Here is a 19,916-nt window from a genome sequence, read left to right as displayed (position 1 = left end):
GGTAGGTAGCCAATTAACCCAGGTCGCTGAGCCACAAACCTGAGACCCCGGATCACTGTCTCCTCCTTGGGGTCCTTCCTCCACTCATCATGCAGGTCACGTAATGCATAAAAGTATATGCTGTTTTCCAAACAGGAGAGGAGAACTACAAGGGAGGAGCCCTGGGTTCAGGGCAGGGTGTCAGAGTCCTCCGTTGGTGGAATCGGGGTCCGGGTCTGGTTCTGGAGAACAGAAGTCTGGGTTTGTGTCTGGCTCTGGGAAACACGGGTCTGGATCTGCGTCTGGGAAACACGGGTCTGGGTCTGGTTCTGGGAAACACGGGTCTGGGTCTGCATCTGGTTCTGGGAAGCATAGGTCTGGTTCGGGGTCTGGTTGTGGGAGACGGAGGCCTGGGTCTGAGTCCGGTTCTGGGGAGTGGATGAGAGGAATATGGCCCCCATGTAGACAGAAGGCTGAGTGTTAGCGTGGGGCCTCTCTGGAACTGGAGCCGGGGAGCCATGGCACCTCCTGGCATTAGGTTTCCGGCAGCCAGGTTGCTTGGCGGGTGACGGGGAGACGGGGCTGGGCAGGTCAGGAGGCTTTCAGGAAGGTGTGGAATATAGTGCGGTTTCTCCGCCGCCTTTCTTCGACCCTCCAATACTGCAGCGTCCCTGACCGCCTGCTCAGTGGAATTTCTCCTCACGTCACGCAGGGTGTAGAGAGGCCTGATGTAGTCAAATGCCTCGTCAGATTGATAAAAACAGACCATCGGGGTAAGCTGCTGGGCTGTGGGGGGAAAAGGTTGGTCCGAACCCCGGTAGTGGGCTCTCCAGGTCCATAGTGGCCAGATTGTTCTGTCACAAAACTAAAGGGCTGGACCTGAACAGAGAGCCACACTACCAAGGCTGGCTGAATGAAAGTGATTTATTGTTTGGGGGGTGAATAATGGCACGGTGGGGGGAAATCCAGGGTGCAGGAGCGGCTGGTGTAGTTGGGGTTTTGGCCAGAAATGGGGGGGTCCAGGCAGGGACAGAAGGGGTCCAGGCAGGAATGGGGGTCCAGGCAGGAACGGGGGTCCAGACAGGGAAAACCGGTGACGATTTGGCGGGGAGAGCCGGAGGGGAAGGAGGATGGCGGGGATCCCGGACAGCTGAATGCGTGGTTCTTGTTCAACAATCTGGCAGGGAGTGGAAGGATGAGCCGGTTCTTATTGCAGAGGTGTGTAATCAGGTCGATGTCTGTCAGCTGTCCGGGAGCCGTAGAGGAGGTTGATTGCCTGAGTGGAGTCAGCTGAGAAGCTAGACTCCACTCAGGCACCGAGCTGCAGGGGGAGAGACAGGGCAGAGGAGCGGATGGGAGACAGCAAGACAGACAGGGGGTGAGAAGGGAGCTCTGACAGAGACACCATATGCAATAATCACTTTAGAGTTTAAGTCACCATCATCACCATCACAGCAAATAAAGACATGATACACATTTCATTTGGTCTTCTTTATTTCCTACAAATAAAAGAGATAGTTCAGTTCATGTTCCAGTAGTTAACATAATTCTCCTGTGACCATCACCCACCTCTAACTTGTGCTCCAGTATTTCAATTTCCAGATCTGCCCTCCTAATCTGTTTTTTGGGATTTTTCTCAGCAAATGCAGTTTGTAAATCTGTTTTACTGATAACTGGGAATACATAGAGGACATTAAATTATACAGTTGCACATGAATTCCACGGAATGAACCTCTGGTGTTTCCTGAACATCCATCTCACTGTCAGTCTGCAGTGGAAGTTGAGCAACCATCCTGCTGCTGTCCAGCCGTGCTCTGTTAAAAAAAGATGAGAATGTGCAATACTTCAGTGTAGGCTAAATTTCACACTCTATATTCCACCCAAAATGTGAATGGGAAGAGAACTATCAGTAACATACCTCTGTATGCCTTTCTGGATCCCCCTCTGTAAAGGCAGCAGACACAGTTTCATCCTCTTCATCCTTGATCAGTGACATGTTTCAGTAAACTTAAACTACCATTTGGATAAATCTTTGGAGTGTTGCCTACTTACAGTCACAAGTTCTATGGTGTGAAGGGGCCAAAAGACAAAAAAAGACACAACAGAGAACTAAATAAACATATGTATATGTATATATATACATACATACATATATATATATATATATATATATATATATATATATATATATATATATGCATCCATGACCTTTTATACCACCTGATTTACAGGCTTCTGCTTTCTTTCTGTTGGCTGAGCAGAAGTCTGTGTTAGTTTAAATAGGCTTAATTATTTAACAGAACATGATATGGATGCAGACATTTAGGCTATGTGTGGATAAAACAACTGCACAGTCAAACAGCCACTTAATATTTAGGCTACTTCACAATGTAAAACATGATCAACATGAAGTACCTCCATGAAATAATGCCGAGGTCTGACTTGTTTGAACAATGTTTTTATATTTCATCTTAAGCTGCTTCCCCCCTGCGGGATTTCACCCGCAAAGACCAAATGAAGAAAAATTTCAACGTCTCAATATCTCGTCATGTGCCCTTGAGCATCAATAGCAGCTTGACAACGACGTCTCATGCTGTTCACAATGCAACTTATTGTCTGCTGAGGCATGGCATCCCACTCTTCTTGAAGGGCAGCCCTCAGGTCATTGAGGTTCTGGGGTGCAGAGTTTCGAGCCTCGACACGGCGACTTAGCTGATCCCACAGGTTTTCAATGGGATTCAGGTCTGGAGAAAGTGCAGGCCATTCCATTTGAGGTACACCAGTCTCCAACAGCCGTTCCCTGATGATGCGACCTCGATGAGCAGGAGCATTGTCGTCCATGATTGTCGCCTTTGGGCTTGCTCTGGGGGTCAGGCATATGGGTTCTGTAAAGCGTCTTGAGACGATTTGACTGTAATTGACGCTATATAAATAAAATTGAATTGAATGAAGATGAAATTAGGCCTGTGTTGTACATGCAGGGGCACAATTACTGGATTAATGATGTTATTCAGGTAGTATGGGCTTGTCACTGCACCATTCACAAAGTGTAGGGCCGTTCTGTACCAACTGGACATCCCTGACCACACTGTAACACCGCCACCACCAAAAGGTCGCCTGGTGGCAACAGTGGCTGATGCATAGCGCTCTCCCTGACGTCTCCAACATCGTTGCCGGCCATCATTTCTGCTCAGCATGAATCGACTTTCATCAGAGAACAGCACTGAGGCCCACTGGTCCCTCATCCAGCGTAAATGCTCCCTGGCCCATGCAAGACGATGATGCCTGTGCCTGGTGGTGTGGTCAGGTCGTCTAGCAGGCAGACCACGCTGATGTAAATGGTTTCGAATGGTCTGACGTGACACTTGGGTGCCTCTCACCTCCCTTAAACGTGTCTGGAGTTGAGTGGCATTCATCATCCGGTTTCTCAGGGCAGTGTTCACAATGTAGCGGTCATCAGCACGGGATGTGGCCAAAGGACGTCCACTTCTACGCCTTTCTGTGACTCTTCCAGTCTCTCGATATCTCTGTTGCAACCTGCTGATGACACTCTGTGACACTCCTATCCTCAGTGGCTACTTCCTTCTGAGAAAGTCCTGTTTGAAGCATCGCAATGGCAAGGGACTGTTGATCCATTGTTAGGTGTCGTCTTGGTCTCACGATATCAAAATGTGAACAGCATGATGAGGACGACTGTTTAAACACCTGCTCTAATTGAACCAAGACATTTATTGGTCAATTCAAGGATCAAACACCTGCTGTGATTTTTGCCGTTAAGCTCCTCGTTAGAGAACAGCTACTTGTGCAAAAACTACTAAAACATTTAACAGTTGGACATGTGCATTCAAAAGCTTAGAGAAGGTCACACTAGGTTCACCTGTAAAGGTTTGAATGCATTTTAGGTTCGTCCTGAAATTTCACCCAAAAGCCAAATATCTCTAACTTTTTGTGAGTAGTGTATATATATATGTAACAATATGTGTAACAATATTGCACATATCAATGGCATTGTACAGAATCTTTCAAGAGAAAAGTCATTGATAGAGAAACATTGTACATTTTATTATTGGAATATTGGACAGATGTTATTCATATTTTGCATATTTGCTCATGTATGGAAAAATACAAACATTGCACAGATTCTTTTAGATGCAAGAAAAAGGGGTATAGCACAGAGTTTTTAAATGTACAAAATATTAATAATTCACAGCTGTTAATGTGTTGATAATATACCAAATGAAGTATGGCAGTTTTTCAGTGTAAAATCTCCTGAGAGCAATGCTGGTTGTAGTTGGTTGTCTGACAGTCAGAAGATTATTGAGGTGATATTTGCGTCCATGTCAGCTAGCCTTAACAGTAAATCAATAAAATCTTCTTCTCTCTGTCCCAGGTGTCCACATCCTACAGAGAATGAGCGGCTGTGAATGGGATGATGAAACTGGAGAAATCAGGGCTTTTAATCAATATGGATATGATGGTGAAGACTTCATAGCGCTGGACCTGCAGACACTGACATGGATCACGCCAAAACCACAGGCAGTCATCACCAAAGACAGATGGAACACAGACAAAGCTAGACTAGATGTCAATAACTACTACTTCATCCACATGTACCCTGCCTGGCTGAAGAAGTATTTGGAGTATGCCAGGAGTTTTCTGCAAAGAACAGGTAACATTACACAACTTCAGATACACAGTTATGTACTCCATCTGTTTGTACCCACAGAAGCATCCAGTGAAAATAAAACAATGCATAGAAAAAGTTGCGATCCAGCTGTCTAGGGTCAATCGGTGTAATCAAAAAACAGATTACTGTATTAGTGAGCAAAAGCAATTTATTTCTTAGTGTTATAATTAACAGAAGAAAAGGTGATAAAATAAAATAAACAAGGCTAATGGGTGCTGCTAACTCAAAGAACCAATCAAAACCGAGCAATTTAAACTAGATAAAACAAAATACCATAAGACAACAACTCAACTAAACTCTGCAACCAAACTTAAAAACACAATAGCAACACCGTTGTGACTAGCAAAAGTAAGTAAACCAGTGCCGCAAAGCACATATTATGTAAATGTTGTTATTTAAGGTCTATGTTTATGTAATAAGTAATTTCATAAGGTTAGAATTTAACAAGTTAAATAAGTTATAAATAATTTATCCTAAAAAGTCTGGGTGTGATTTTCGACAACGCTTTTAAATTTGACAAGCAAATTAGTTCTGTTGTCAAAACTGGATTTTTTCAGCTGAGACTGTTGGCCAAAGTAAAGCCCTATCTGTACCACAGTGACTTCGAGAGAGTCGTACATGCCTTCATCACATCTAGGCTGGACTATACTGTAACTCTGTGTATGTGGCTCTGGATCACATGTCTCTTTGTCGGCTCCAGCTGGTACAAAATGCTGCTACAAAGCTTCTAACAGGGACCAAGAAACGAGAACACAGCACATCAGTTTTAGCCTCACTTCACTGGCTTCTTGTCTATTTTAGAATTGTTTAAGATTTTATTGCTTGTTTTTAAGGTGTTAAATGGGTTGGCATATTCTTGTTTATCTAAGCTTTTATCTGTCCATGCTCCAGTTTTATTTGCTGAGGTCAGCCAGTCACATGGCGCTTAAAGTTCCTGGATCCAGGCTCAGAAACAGAGGTGACTGAGCCTTTTCTGTAGCTGCAACCAGTCTGTGGAATCGCTTACCTGTCCAGATTAGAACCAATCGTTCACTTGATACCTTCAAGTGTTTACTGAGGACACACATATACTCCCTGGCTTTCAATAGTAGCTGAGTGCTGACACCTGATATATGGCATTATTCATCTTGTTCTGTATATTTCTTGACCGATAATCTATTTTTGATCGGTAAAACCGTTTGGTCAGCCTTGGTTGTTTTTAAAATGTGCTATATAAATACCATTGACATGACTTACACAGGATCCTGCAATTGAGCAGGGAACTTAACTGTCAAGAAAGAGAAAAAGTTTGGAAGTGACAGGCTGTGGTGGTGTGTGACATAGTGGATGGCATAGTGGGGCAGGTGCTGTAGATGGAGACTTTGTCCAGTAGGGTGAGGGTCCTGGCAGAGAGATAGGAAGTGCAGGTGGATTCAAGGAGAATTCTGAAAGGACAGACAGATGAGGGAGGGTGCAGAGGAATCTGGGTTTTAGTGGACCAGAGGTTGAAAGCAGGAGACATTGGATTAATACAAGGCATGAAACAAGGAGCTGATTGGATTGGCAGCATCTGTCCGCATGTCACACCAGGTGGAGGAGGGAGAAGAAGGAAGAAGGCTTCTGCCACTACCGGGAGCTTGAGGCGGAGGGCGTAAAATACAGTTACAGAGGCATCCACCTCAATGACAAAGTGAAGGCTGGGGTCAGGTTGAGTTAAGACAGGGGCAGAGACGATCCAATGCTTAAGATTTTCAAAGGCTTTATCAGCTTCAGGGGAGTAGAATGAAAGCTTGGAGATGGAAGTGAGGGCTGTGAGCGGGGCGACAATTTTGCTGTAGTCTCGGATAAAGCATCTGTACAAGTTTGTGAATCCCAGTAACTGTTGTAGTTGCTTCTGAGTCTCTGGTTTCAGCCAATCCCTCACTGCTGCCAGCTTTTCCGGGTGCATCTTTATCTCCCCTGGAGAGATGATGTATCCAAGGAAAGATACAGAGGTAGCATCTCGGCTTTGACAAACAGTTTGTTTTTCAGCAGTCTCTCCAAAACTTGGCAGACATGGAGTATGTGTTTCTCTGGGTTCCTGGAGTAGATCAGAGTGTCATGGAGTTATACCGGTTAATCATGTCATGGAGGACGTCGTTAATGAAGTTTTGAAATACAGTAGGGGGCATTGGTGAGTCCAAATGGCATGACTAGCTATTCAAAGTGTCCAATGGGTAGAATTGACAGCTGTTTTCCATTTCTGTCTCCTTGGTGGATCCTGATGAGGTGGTAGGCCTTGCATGAGTAGAGATTAACAAATTGACCTTGTGAAATGAAAACTACCTCATGTAGCTCATCCAGAGAATGCCAAGAGTGTGCAAAGCAGTAATCAAAACGAAGGGTGGCTATTTTGAAGAATCTAAAATATAAAACATTTTTTTTACTTATTTCACACTTTTTTGTTTACTACATAATTCAATATGTGTTGATTCATAGGTTTGTCCAAACTTTTGAGTGGTAGTGTACCAGCTAACCCACTAATCTCACCTCTTAGTAGAGCCCTCAGATCTGTCATGTTCAATTAAGACTCATCATTTTCTCTCTCCAGATCTTCCCTCAGTGTCTCTCCTCCAGAAGACTCCCTCCTCTCCGGTCACCTGCCACGCTACAGGTTTCTACCCCAACCGAGCTGACTTGTTCTGGAGGAAAGATGGAGAGGAGCTTCATGAGGACGTGGACAAAGGAGAGATCCTCCCCAACCATGATGGAACCTTCCAGATGAGTGTTGACCTGAACATCTCATCAATCGCTGCTGAAGACTGGAAGAAGTACGACTGTGTGTTTCAGATGTCTGGAGTCAAAGACGACATCATCACCAAACTGGACAAATCAGTGATCAGGACTAACTGGGGTAAGTCAGTCAGAACAGTGGAGTCTGGAAATGAAACATATTTATCTCTGTTCTGAAGTAGAGATGAAATCTGAGGGTTGTGTTTTGGTTCCAGTTCCTCCATCAGGGTTTCCTGCTGGTGCTGTCATTGGAGTAGTTGTTGGTCTGCTGCTGCTGTTGCTCTGCATCGCTGGACTCTTCATGTGCAGAAAGAAGACTAACGGTACACAGTAACACAAGAGCAGCTATCCTGCCTTCACATTCAAAGCAGAAATCTGTGAAATTCTTTATGGCAAATTATAGATCTATCATTTTAACTACAGTCATCTCTCATCTTTGTTTCAGGGTTCAGAGCTGCTAACAGTAAGATTTTCTGATATTTACTGTAGATCTGTAAACAGTCTGATCTTTGCAGTCTTGTCTGTTGGGTTTTGAACCCAAACTTTTCTTTGTTTTTTTAGCTTCAGATTCTGCAGACAGTAACTCAGATTGCAGCCAATCCCAGTGAGTATGTCCTTTCATAGATGTATTGCAGATATAAACTACCGTTCAAAAGTTTGGGGTCACTTAGAAATGTCCTTGTTATTGGAAGAAAAGCAGTTTTTTCAATGAAGATAGTGTTAAATTACTCAGAAATACAGTCTAGACATAGTTAGTGTGGTAAATGACTATTCTATCTGGAAATGGCTGATTTTTAATGAATATCTACAGAAGGGTACAGAGGAACATTTCCAGCAACCATCACTCCTGTGTTCTAATGCTACATTGCGTTAGCTAATGTTGTTGAAAGGATAATTGATGAAATTGAAACTCTTGTACAGCTACGCTAGCACATGAATAAAAGCGTGAATTGCATGGAAAACATGAAATTGTCTGGGTGACCCCAAACTTTTGAACGGTAGTTCAACCTGAAAACACACAACAGTATACTGGGATAATACTTGCTCTTCTGTAAACACAAGCCTATTACTCTTTTAATTGCTAGTATCCAATAAATACTAATGTATAATGAAGTCTTCCAAGTGTCTGAACAGTAATTTAACTTGTTCATTTCTTAATCTGTCCTGACAGACTCTCTGAGAAGACTGGAGGAGGAGAGTAAACTCCAGTGAAGTTGGGATTCTGTCAAAACTGTCATTTACCTTATAGCATGCTTGGTTCTGTTTTGCAAATATTGAGCCTCTTCAATTAACCCAAGTTGGAAACGCTTGTCTTTTCACTTTCATTTTGTGTCCCGTATTGTGCAAAAAAAAAATGCAGACAATGTTTAAATGTTTAGTTTCTTATCCATCATGCAAAACCATCTGATTGGTTCTAAGTCTAACCACAGGTACTCAGCTTTATGTGATTATTGCCATAGTTTGAACACACACTGCATGTCTACAATGGACTGCTTCTTCTGCTTAAGTATGAATATCTATGAAATATGGTTTTCAGATTATAAACTACAATCCTGGTCACCGCTATTGGCACCCTTTCATTTTTTGCATAACCTGTACAATACCTTTAGAAATAAATGGAAATGTACCAAATGCATATGAACAGAATTTTATTTTATTTTAGGAAAAAATATTACTTTTCATCTTACATGTTGTAAGGTCTATTTTTGTTTCGTCTGTCCACAAAAAAATTTCCCAGAAGCATCGTGGTTTGTCCAGGGACTCTTTGGCAAAGATCAGCTGTTCCTTTTGATGCCTTTTCTTCAGCAACGGAGTCTTCTTTGGCCTTCACCCTTGAAGCCTTGCTTGGTTGAGTGTGCAGCGTATGGTATGTGTTGAAACCATTACCCCAGATTATTCCAGGTCAGCTTTAGGGTCTTTAGATGTTTTACATGGTCTTCTATTCCACAGTTCGCACCAACTTTCAAAGACTTCATCAATTTTCCTTTTCCCCCCTACATCCAGGCTGGTTCTTGAAAGTTCCTTGCTTAGCAAACTTCTTTACAACATTGGACCCTGTTGAAACAGGGATACCAAGGTCTTGGAGATGGCCTTATACCCTTTAGACGTAACAGGGAGTAACATGTAGCTTTTTAAAACATTAAAGTCATCATTCATTCGATATTTTTTGTTATGTGGGCATTGACAGTTTATCATCAGGTGATTCTAATTTCTGATTAATCTCAGCTAAGTCAAAATGGGGGGTTTCCTCACACGTTTAAAGGGTGCCAATACCAATGTCACAGCGCAATCCATTGCTTTTAATTGTAGTTTTATCTTTTGCTCCTCAGTATCAAACACGAGTTGTCTGTAGACCAAAGCTGTTTCACTAGATTCACTTTTTCGGGAGATATTCTACATTATGTATTTAAATTGTATGGGTGCCAACAATAGTGATCAGGGGCCTCATTTATAAAACATTGTGTAGGATCCATACTAAAAGTTTGCGTACGCCGAAAATCTGAAATGGGCGAACGCCAAAAAATATTCTGATTTATAAAACTGTGCATAAGCACAGCTGCACGCAATTTCCCCTTTATAATCACACTCCAGCTGGAAGATTGGGCAGGTGGATCCACCTCACATTCCGTCCACAACACACCCACATTTTACCATGAATGGTCAATGCAAAGTAACTCATGAATGTATCGGCATGTAAATAAGCTGCTGATCCACGGCATTTTACACAGCGCCGGCCTGCAGTCTTTTCCCTAAACTGCTGTGCGTCAGGATGAATGAATCATGTGTTGACCCAGGCCACCATGCCACTAAATTTGTTATGATCATATCCAGTGTACAAATAATTTGCACACTGATTGAAGGTACATTTTTTCGGTTCACATAGACAAATTCATTTTCACTCAGAGCCCTTACAGCAACATGAGTGCAGTCAGTTACGACGATTACATTTGGGAAATCGGACATTGCTGCAAATTGCCGTTTAATGTTGGCCTGTTCACCCACAGTGTTAGGAAACCTGATGTATTGATTGGTCATGTTTATAATGCCATCCAAAACAGCTGGCATTATTGCGCTGAGGGCAACCCAGTCTCACATCAAATTGTGACATAGTCACGTTGGTCCACAATGCAAAACATTACAATCTCACAATTTGGGCCTGAAAATTGTGAGATGCTCACATGTTTTTCCCCAATTCTTTTCTATTGGTCTGACGAAGGGTCACGTGACTGCTTGCTGCAGGTTTCTCAAAATGAAAACATGGCGGCTATTCCTTTTATTTTCCGTGGAAAATGCATTATTTTAAGATAGTTTGGACAGAAAAAACATTTTGATGACATTTTTAGCGAGAAATATATATAACACTTTCACATTATCCATTCAGTTATTGGAAATGATCTGTGGTTTGGTTTGTTTTTACGCTGAATTTCACTTCACGGCATTAAATTGTGACAGTGTCACATTTTGTACGTTATGCTGGTTGATTAGGACGCTGCCACAGATGAAACCAAGTGGTGTGTTTATTTTTGTATTGTTGCATTGTGTAATTTTTTGAGTTGTTAAATCATTTATGTAACTCTTGATGATTACTGCTAGTTACTGAGATGTCTTCCCCGGCCGTTCATTAGTTGACGCACTTCGCTCCCTTGTTAACAAGTTGCATTTCAATGATCCACAAGTCTCTCGTTGTCAATGCAAACAACCGTATTTATTTCCATGAACGTGCTTTTACCGCAATAATTTGTTGAGCTCATCCATACACCAGTCAGCCCATAGCGATCTAAAAACTTTATTCCTGACCACAACAAGATCCCCTGTCTTTCTACCTGAACCTCAGCCATTACAGCGACTCAAAAAAATATATACATTTTAATTTCACAATATTCGTTCAGTTCTTGTGTATGATCTTTGGTTTGTTATTACGTTGAATCTTTCACGTCTCGGAATGGAATTGTTACGTTTCCCACCGTTGCTATGGTGGGTGCTATGGACGCTTCCACTGTTGTAACATGCAACGTGTACACAAAATACATATAAATCAAATTACAAAATACATAAACAATACATTCAAAAATACACGTATACAATACAAATAACATACATATACAAAACTTGTGTACATATGTGTACATAGTCACATACATATGTATGTGACTATGTCACAATTTGATGTGAGACTGGGTTGCTGAGGGATGGTTGTGATATCCCAGACCTAAAGGACATCATTTAACTGTATATCAGACCCAAAGGGGATTTAGACAACAAATGTAACCTCATATATTCTTCATATAAAACACACACCTGTCGGCCAATTCCCGCTGGAAGGAGGCGGTTGCCAGAAACCCCAGAGTGGTCAGCACCTGTGTCTGTACCGGGATGGCGTGGTTTCGGTGGGTGGGTTGGTCTAAGACAGCACATAGATCCAAGAGCACTGCTTTAGGGAAGCCCGTCATCATCATGGGCCAGGAAACCTCCGTGATCCCTGAAATCTCTCTCCATTCTTATCTACCATTTATGTGACATTTACGGTGAAGCCCAGTATCTGGGCTTCACCATCGGCTTTGGGAAGATAAAGCCACAGGTGGAGAAGATGGATGCCATCCGCTCATTCCCAGTCCCCACCACAAAAAGGCAGGTGCGGGGATTCATCGGACTAGCGGGTTGGTACAGGAAATTTGTGCCAAACTTCTCTGAAAGAACTGCAGTTTTAACGGACTTGACGAAAAAGGCAGCGCCCAATAAAGTGCACTGGTCAGAGGAGTGCGAGCGAGCATTTCAACCTCTCAAGGCTGTTATCTGTTCAGAGCCAGTCCTCCACAGCCCCGACTTCAGTCAGCCCTTCATTCTTCAGACGGACGCTTCTCAGAGTGGGCTGGGGGCCGTCCTGATCCAGGAGAGGGAGGGGGAGAGGAGACCGGTTGTTTTCCTCAGTCAGAAGCTGTTGGATCGTGAAACCAGGTACTCAACTGTTGAAAAGGAGTGCTTGGCAGTAAAATGGGCTGTTAACTCTCTCAGGTACTACCTGCTTGGTTGCCACTTTGTCCTGGAGATGGACCACCGTGCTCTTCAATGGCTGCACAAGATGAAGGATGCCAACAATCGCATCACTGGATGGTACATCTCTCTCCAGCCGTACGACTTCACAGTCCAGTTCCGCCCTGGGAAATCAAATGTGGTAGCAGACTGCCTTTCCAGAAGGAATGAGGATGGTGATGGAGGCTTCGCCTTGGAGAGGGAGGGGGAAGTGTGACGAACAGGGCCGTCCGTCACGTATGTTTGCACCTTGCACACGACACTTTATATATTCACTTAGCGTTTTAATGCACCCAACACTTTGAGAAAGCTAATTGGTAAATAAATAATTTGCACACGATTGTCGGTTTTAAATATTTTATTAACCAAACATTTTTATTGAAGTTGCCCGTGGGTCTGGTCCGGTGGCGTCACCTCGGGTGATGGCGGCGGCCGGGTCTGCGGAGGCAACATAACAATTTAGATTGGAATGTACAATATTGTGAGAGTTTGAATTGGTTGTTCTCTTAGTGTGGTGTGCATGCGGTGCATGTATTGAGTGTTGTGGAGGGGTGGGTGTGTGAGTGAGTGGTCTGTGCAGTTAACCTACCGTTTCCTCTTGTGTCCAGGTGCGTCTGGCCAAAAGAGTTCCCGGGGAGCCAGACGCCCAAAAGACTGTTCCGGGCTGAACCAAGGGGAGGGATACGGAAGGGGTGGCTGCAATAGTTTTAACTTTATATTGTGTTGTTGGATTAAGTTTGGTGGTTTTAGTTGGGTTATTTTGCATTAGTTATTTTTTGTTTACTTTATTCTGGGTTATGGTTTATGTTGGAGAGTTTTAACTTACGTTTAATAGCTAAGGTTAACACAATCTACCTGCAGAGTTTTATTGGTTTCTTCCTGTTGAGCAGACGAGTATTAGAGGAGGCCAGTGTTGCCAACTTAGCGACTTTCTCGCTAAATCTAGCGACTTTTCAAAGCTCCTAGCGACTTTTTTTTTGTCAAAAGCGACTAGCGACAAATCTAGCGACTTTTTCTGCCGTTTTGGAGAGTCTGATAGGAAACTTCAGCTCATTCTGCAGCTACTGTTTTCAACAAGCAGCAGGTGCTGCTGTGAGCTTCTCCCCCTCCCAAAGCTCAGGCTGTCAGTCCAGTAGACCCTGCAGCAGACCCAGTGAGGGGAGGGGGAGACCCACATCACTCTGCTGCCAGACGGCAGATGAATCGCGCATGCGCAAAGTCACTACAGATCCCATCCAGACTTACGGAGCCATATAAACAAAAATGTTTCTTCACTGTCATGCTAAAATAAACCACAGCATTTAGCCTCTAGTACAAAAACATATTTTGGGTGTTTTATATTCACTTTTTGGTCTCTTCCACAACGTTATTCCTCTCTCGTACAACATTGATTACAATTACATGCAAACTGGGGAATATGCAAATTAGGCGATGACGTCATTTAGCGACTTCTCGCGACTTTTAGGACAGCCAATAGCGACTTTCCTTACTGAGGAGTTGGCAACAGTGGAGGAGGCTTTGTCTCTCATTCGGGGTGTTCTGCTGCTGGAGAAGCCACTGTTCCTAACCTCCAACGCACCTTACGGCATTTGCACTTGCACTTTTTGCACTTGCACTTTGATTACTTTGTATTTTTGCACATTTGGAAAATAAAGAAAAAAAAGAAAAGAAGTCGACCACTCAAATGCTGCCTCCGCCTGCCTTTGTACCGCTGTTCTTTCACCGCTCGAGCCGCTTGATCACACAGCAATACCAGCGCATCCATTGTGCCATATTATGCATGGCTGTCACCCGCTATTTATCCGCTTGATCAGCGATTGGACTGATTGTCACATGCCTTGTCCCGATTACTAATCAATCAGTGCCATCCACCGCTCTATATCATTTGAAGATGGAAGTTTGATATATGAACATACAGCCATGGCCATAAGTTTGGACACAGCATGACTTACTATGTCTGTTTTGATGTCTATTACAGAACATAACTAATATTTTTTGACAGCACCAGTTTAATTAGTCAACAAATCAACAAGGGATATAATATTATCAATAAATTCCAACAATTGGAACAACTTTGTTCCCAAAACATAATATTAGAAGAAAATAACAAAAAAATGCAGTACTTTCACAACCGAATTTGGTAAGAATAACAAAATGACACCAAACTCTTTTGATGTTTTTTTTAAATATGAAACTTAATATAGTTCTCAGGAGTTGTGTACTGTATTGTAAGTGACAATTTTGTGGTATTTTCTAAGATTCACAAGCGTCATGGTACTTGTGTCCAAACTTATGGCCATGGCTGTAGTTCTGCAAAAACAGTCGTAGGCCGAATGGCACATTGTAAGAACATCTATAACAATGAGGGTTTATGATTATCCGGCTCTACAAGTCTAATATGTGATAACAATAAAGGTTTGAGGTCAATCTGGCTTCAATTCACCACTTCACCCTCCGGCACTGCCATTCCCTCTGTCTCCAAAATGTGCTTAAGCAAGCATCAAAGTTGGCGCACCGGTGCGCACATTCTCACGCCAAGTTTGTTTTTATAAATTACAACCTTTGCATAGAAAGTAGCGTACGTAACTTTCTAGCCCTGTTTAGTGCATACGCAAGCTTTATAAATGAGGCCCCTGGACTGTATGTGTGCTTGTCTGCCATCACTGTCCAAACACACATTAGTGTCATGGCAGCTTCTGTTGTGTTTGTGGTATTTTTTAATTGTCTTTTTCTCCTGTTCAGTTTTCTGTTGTGGGTGTTTCATCCTCTGACTGCTGCCTTCTCACCTGCTCCTCCTCTAATATCAAACACCTGAAGCTGATCCATTAACCTCCTTCCACAGTAGAAACACACCAGTTCTCTGATCACTCTTCAGCAGATTATCTTTCTGCTTCTTGTTGTTAAACTTTCCAGCCATTCCCAAGTTTGCTCTGCTTGTGTTTTTTTTTCATGTTTTAAATATAGATTCCTTGTATACAAATTAGTTTCCTTGTGTTTTCTGGTTTAGTTAACTCCTTTTGTATGACTTTTGCCAATTGTTTTTCAAAATATTTACCTGCATCTTAAGTGTTTGGATGTTGTTTATAGAGCTCCGGACGTCACGTGACTCCGTTTGTTTACGCCGCCATGTTGGCAGGAAACTCCGCTTCAAAATGAATGGCGCTGGTAGAAAATTTACGGCGTCTGATTTTACTTTTCATTTTAAATCAGACAATATTATAAAATATACAAACAAACTGGACAAACTAAACATTATCCGATCCATATCATGCCCCTGGTATCTTATTTAAGAATCTTGAGACGGTCGGAGCGGACCTTTTACCGGACCTGCGGTACCCTGACATCTACAATTACCTGATAAATTTTCCTTCATCCTACTCCGGTGAATCTCTTAACCCTTTAAGCTGCAGTCAATTCCAGCCATTTTCAGTACAAAAAATCGCTAATATTCTATTTGTAAATAAAAATATGACGAGAAATACAGGGAATATTGGACGCATCGCGAGGTGCATTTCCTCGAAAACGACCCATTCGTGGATAATATGCCGACTTCAAGACATGTTTTGGAAAAAATATTTTACAGGCTTGTGTCGTCTGGATGTCCAAGGTCGGATTATGGCCGTTTTTTGTGGAATATTTTCATCTGTGTGTACGTAATAATGAACCCGGAAATGTGAGTCGCGCTGTGTACGTTGAAGCCGTGTATAGAGAACAGATGGATGGATATTCGTTGTTTGTCGGACAAATGTGTTTATATTACCCGCTGTGGTAATCGCATCTGAAAGTGGTTTATACCGGCGGATTCATGAGAATCTAAGCTTTCCATCGGCGTATAGTGTTTGTATAATCGCGTTTCAGACATTTAGCAAATTGCTTATGCAGATCTCAAAGTGTACCGCGGGCGGGACACTGAAGCGCAACTGAAGCGGAACAGCGTATAAAAGCCTTGAGGGGTAAGAGAAATTACGCGATCAGATATAAAGCTTAGGAAACGGATTCTGTACCTGATACAAAGTGGTCGCTACATAAGCGGAATCCGTTGCCTGTGGGTTCCCACCGCTCCGTTTTCTTCTGCTCGCTTCTTGCGCGTTTTATGGCAGTGATCCACCTCTGTCGTCTTTCAGGATCTTTGGGAATCTGATAAAATGCTCTCCCCTTTGCTCGTCCTCGGCTGTTCTGGCATCCCGGGGCGCAACAACTGTCCACCATATGGTGGAACTCTCTGATGTCGACGCTGAAGAACGTTTAGGAGTTAGCTGGCAGTAGTTTAAACAGCGCGCCTTCCTGCCAATATGGCGGTGTTTTGATTTCGACTGTTGCATGCCGGGATTGTGTGACGTCATCTCCCGGAGCTCTATTCCTGGTTTTTGCCTTTTATCTGCTTCTTTAGTTGGATTTGTTTCCACACAGATGGATCATTTGTACATTAAATTTGATTTGCCTAATAAAGACTTTTAATTTTGATTTCCCATGTCCAGCTTTTTGGTCAAACTAAACACCAGGCTAAGCTCTGATTTCATGAACTCAAATTCACAGTTCATGGATTCAGAGAGCTGACTTTTTAAATATTGGTCACAGCACTCTGGGGAAACAATTTAGATTTTAGAATACTGTCATCTCCACGTGTTTGTCATGTAGTTGTTTTTTTGTCTTACTGGCAAATAGTCAGATTTTTAGTTCATGCAAGTTATCAGTAACCTGAATGTATGACATTTTATTGTGCAGAAAAAAATGTGAAATAAAATATGAATTAAGATACAATATCCTGAACAGGTACTCATATTCTCCAATGTGTGAAATATTAGGATAAGATAAGACTTTATAAATCACACAGTGGGGAAACTTGCAGTCTAACAGCAGTAAATGATAAAGGGCAAATGCGTTGGGAACGAAAAACACATAAGTAATGATTCTTTCATGTGTGGATATTCGGATGAATGTGAAAAATGACAATATTGCACATATCAACAGTATAACACAAATTCATACTGATATAAGAAATACTGATATAACAGATTAAAATACCGTACATTTTATTGATCCCACATATTTTATCACCTTGTATAAATTATGTTTGTTTGGGGGAAAACGAAAAAAAAGAATCCGCACCAGAGTTGAGGGAGTTTAGGGGAGCAATTCTCATTTACGCCGAGAAGACGATCAAACTTGACTATCTAGAGGAAGTAAAAGTCGTAACAAGGTTTCCGTAGGTGAACCTGTGGAACGATCATTCACCATTACAGCAGCTCAAAAGACAGGGGTGTAAGAGCAGTAATAGAATATATTTAAAACAATAACTGCAGAGAACATTATATACACAAGACTACATTTTTCAGGAACACGATATACAAGAGGATGAGGTTGTAACAGTTGTAGCACATAAGTAGAATGTGTACATAAAAACAATGTGCAACATTAAATGAAGTAGACCAGTGAAGTTCTAATGCAGCATTGTACAATCTGACTGATGTAGGGATGAATGACTCTTGCATATGTTGAAAAATCAGTTGTTAAATGAGTAAAATATGTCAGTTTCTCCATGTTTGATTTCATTAAAGGTTGTAAAGTTAATTAAACTGCCTGAAGTGTACAGATGGATTAAAGAAAGGTTTAGCACATTAGTAAAGATTTAAACATCATAAACCGCAAACAAATGTCATACTGGGACATAAAAATGTTTAATGGTATTTGGTCAACTGCCGAGAGGTATAATATATTGCAAGTTCAACATATGCAGACTTTCTTGATAAAAGGAGGTGTTTAATGCATCATTTGAATCTTCCTCTGTACAAAATGAAATGATCATATGCAACTGATTCAGTCAACAGGTTGTTTTAATGGAGAAAAAGGAGGAACATAAAAATATATGTCAGAGCTCCCTCCTCAACCCTGTCCTGTCGGACATCCCAAACATCCTATCCTATCTGTCTCCCGTGTTTACTTTTCTCTGTTGCTCTGCTCTCCCTCTCTCTCTCTTCTCTCTCCCCAGCACTGCACCTGAGTGGAGCTCGGTTCTCAGCTGTCTCCACTCAAGTGATTAGATTTGCCATGAGATCCGGACGACTGTGCCTCATCCATAAACTGTATATAAAGATGGATGTAGCATCTGGCTCCAAAATTGAAGCCAACCCGGAAGTGTCAAAAACTTGCAATATCACGCCGCCCGCTAGGGTTGGCTCCAGAAAGCTTTTGCTCCATAGACCCCAATTCATTTTTGGAAAAAATAAAATTTGATAGACTGATTTTCTACAGCTCAGGATTTTTTTCCCGTTAGTTTTCATGGTCAAAATGAGAGATCAGGTGGCCGATCTTAAAATAAATCAATACTGAATTTTAAATAAATCGTTAAATTTGGCGGAGCCAGGGGGCGTGGCTATACTTGATAGACAGCAACAGAAGCCTCTGTGGTAAAATGTGGGCGGGATAAGAGAGTCTTCAGCCAATCCTGCCCCTAGTTGCTCTGTGGTCCAGCTTGTTTGATGACGCTTTTTACGTCACTGGCTCCAAAAAATCCAAAACGGTGACCAGGAAGTAGCAAAATCTGGGCTTCATTTTCTCGGCGTTGAAACCAACGGGTGACATCACGGTTAGTTCACGCCTGGCCTCATCTCACTGATTACATCCTCTGCAATAAAGACCGGCTGAATCTTCCACACCCTGCCAGATTGTTGCATTCGACCACACAGTCAGTCATGTCTAGCTACTTAGTATTACCCAGTGCGTTGTAACGTTTCTAATGTTCTCTCTCTTCTGCCCTGCCTAGAATCCTGCTGTCCGGGTTCTCATGTGCCTCACCCGTTCGGAACCGAGTTGACAGACAATTCGGCTCTCATCCTGCCTGCCTGGAACTCAACCCTGGGTTGTTTTTTTGCCCTGTTCGGATTACCTGTTCGGCTCTGTCCTCGGAGCCTCCAGCCACCCCAGTCCCGATCCGCCTGTGGCTCTCTATCAGTACCTTCCCGGGGTCAAGAGACGATCACTGGCAACTGGCCCACCCACCAAGACGGCCCCCCCGGATCGTCAGTGCTCATCGTCCTCCATCTCTCCTGCGCCGGCTCACGACTGCTGACGGCTGGCCCACTATCCATCACGCCCCCCCGGATCATCAGCGTCAGCCGACTTCCGTATCTCCTGCTTCAGCTCACGACCGCTGTCGACTGGCCCACTCACCAGCACGGCCCCCCAGATCATCAGCGTTCCCAGTTCCCAGTATCTCCTGCTCCTGTTTCGCTCAGCCCTCTGGCTGTATCCGCCTCCGGCCGACAGGGATCCGTCCGGCACCTGCCGCCGCACTCTGATCCCCCCCAGAACTCCGACCCAAACCCACTCAGTCTCCACCCGTCCCCACGTATCCTGGTTCTCTACACGCTGCTCCACAATTCATTCCCTGTGCAATAAAAATCACTTCATTTCACCCAGCCTTGGTGGTGTGCTCTCTGCTCGGGTCCGACCTCCTAGTATCGTGACA

General features: G+C 43.0%; 2 protein-coding genes and 1 long non-coding RNA gene across 9 annotated transcripts in view; all 3 read left to right on the top strand.

The window, feature by feature from the left end:
* The window catches only part of LOC110969857 (major histocompatibility complex class I-related gene protein-like), a 273,081-nt gene that overhangs the window by 12,387 nt on the left and 240,778 nt on the right, over nucleotides 1-19,916 (top strand). For 3 of the 4 annotated variants that reach the window (XR_007945232.1, XR_007945231.1, XM_051956038.1), the window contains exons 3-4: nucleotides 4,370-4,648; nucleotides 7,236-7,298. Coding sequence is in view for 2 of the 4 variants with exons in the window: in XM_051956038.1 (XP_051811998.1) it covers nucleotides 4,370-4,648; nucleotides 7,236-7,298 (342 nt within the window). In the remaining 2 variants the exon portion in view is untranslated. Of the gene's footprint in view, nucleotides 1-4,369; nucleotides 4,649-7,235; nucleotides 7,539-7,632; nucleotides 7,741-7,862; nucleotides 7,881-7,978; nucleotides 8,022-8,588; nucleotides 9,051-19,916 lie in introns of those variants that run through there. The other variant, XM_051956037.1, reaches the window with a different exon arrangement.
* The window catches only part of LOC110969859 (major histocompatibility complex class I-related gene protein-like), a 176,500-nt gene that overhangs the window by 133,467 nt on the left and 23,117 nt on the right, over nucleotides 1-19,916 (top strand). The gene's annotated exons all lie outside the window — the stretch shown is intronic.
* Nucleotides 18,230-19,862, top strand: LOC127536258 (uncharacterized). Its single transcript, XR_007945250.1, has 2 exons — nucleotides 18,230-19,133; nucleotides 19,212-19,862. It is a non-coding gene; the product is annotated as an uncharacterized LOC127536258 (long non-coding RNA).

The sequence above is a fragment of the Acanthochromis polyacanthus genome, chromosome 11 (genome assembly GCF_021347895.1).
Source record: "Acanthochromis polyacanthus isolate Apoly-LR-REF ecotype Palm Island chromosome 11, KAUST_Apoly_ChrSc, whole genome shotgun sequence".
In the NCBI taxonomy this organism is placed as follows: domain Eukaryota; kingdom Metazoa; phylum Chordata; class Actinopteri; family Pomacentridae; genus Acanthochromis; species Acanthochromis polyacanthus.
The sequence above is the reverse complement of the archived record's forward strand: the minus strand, read 5'-3'. Positions and strand labels throughout refer to the sequence as shown.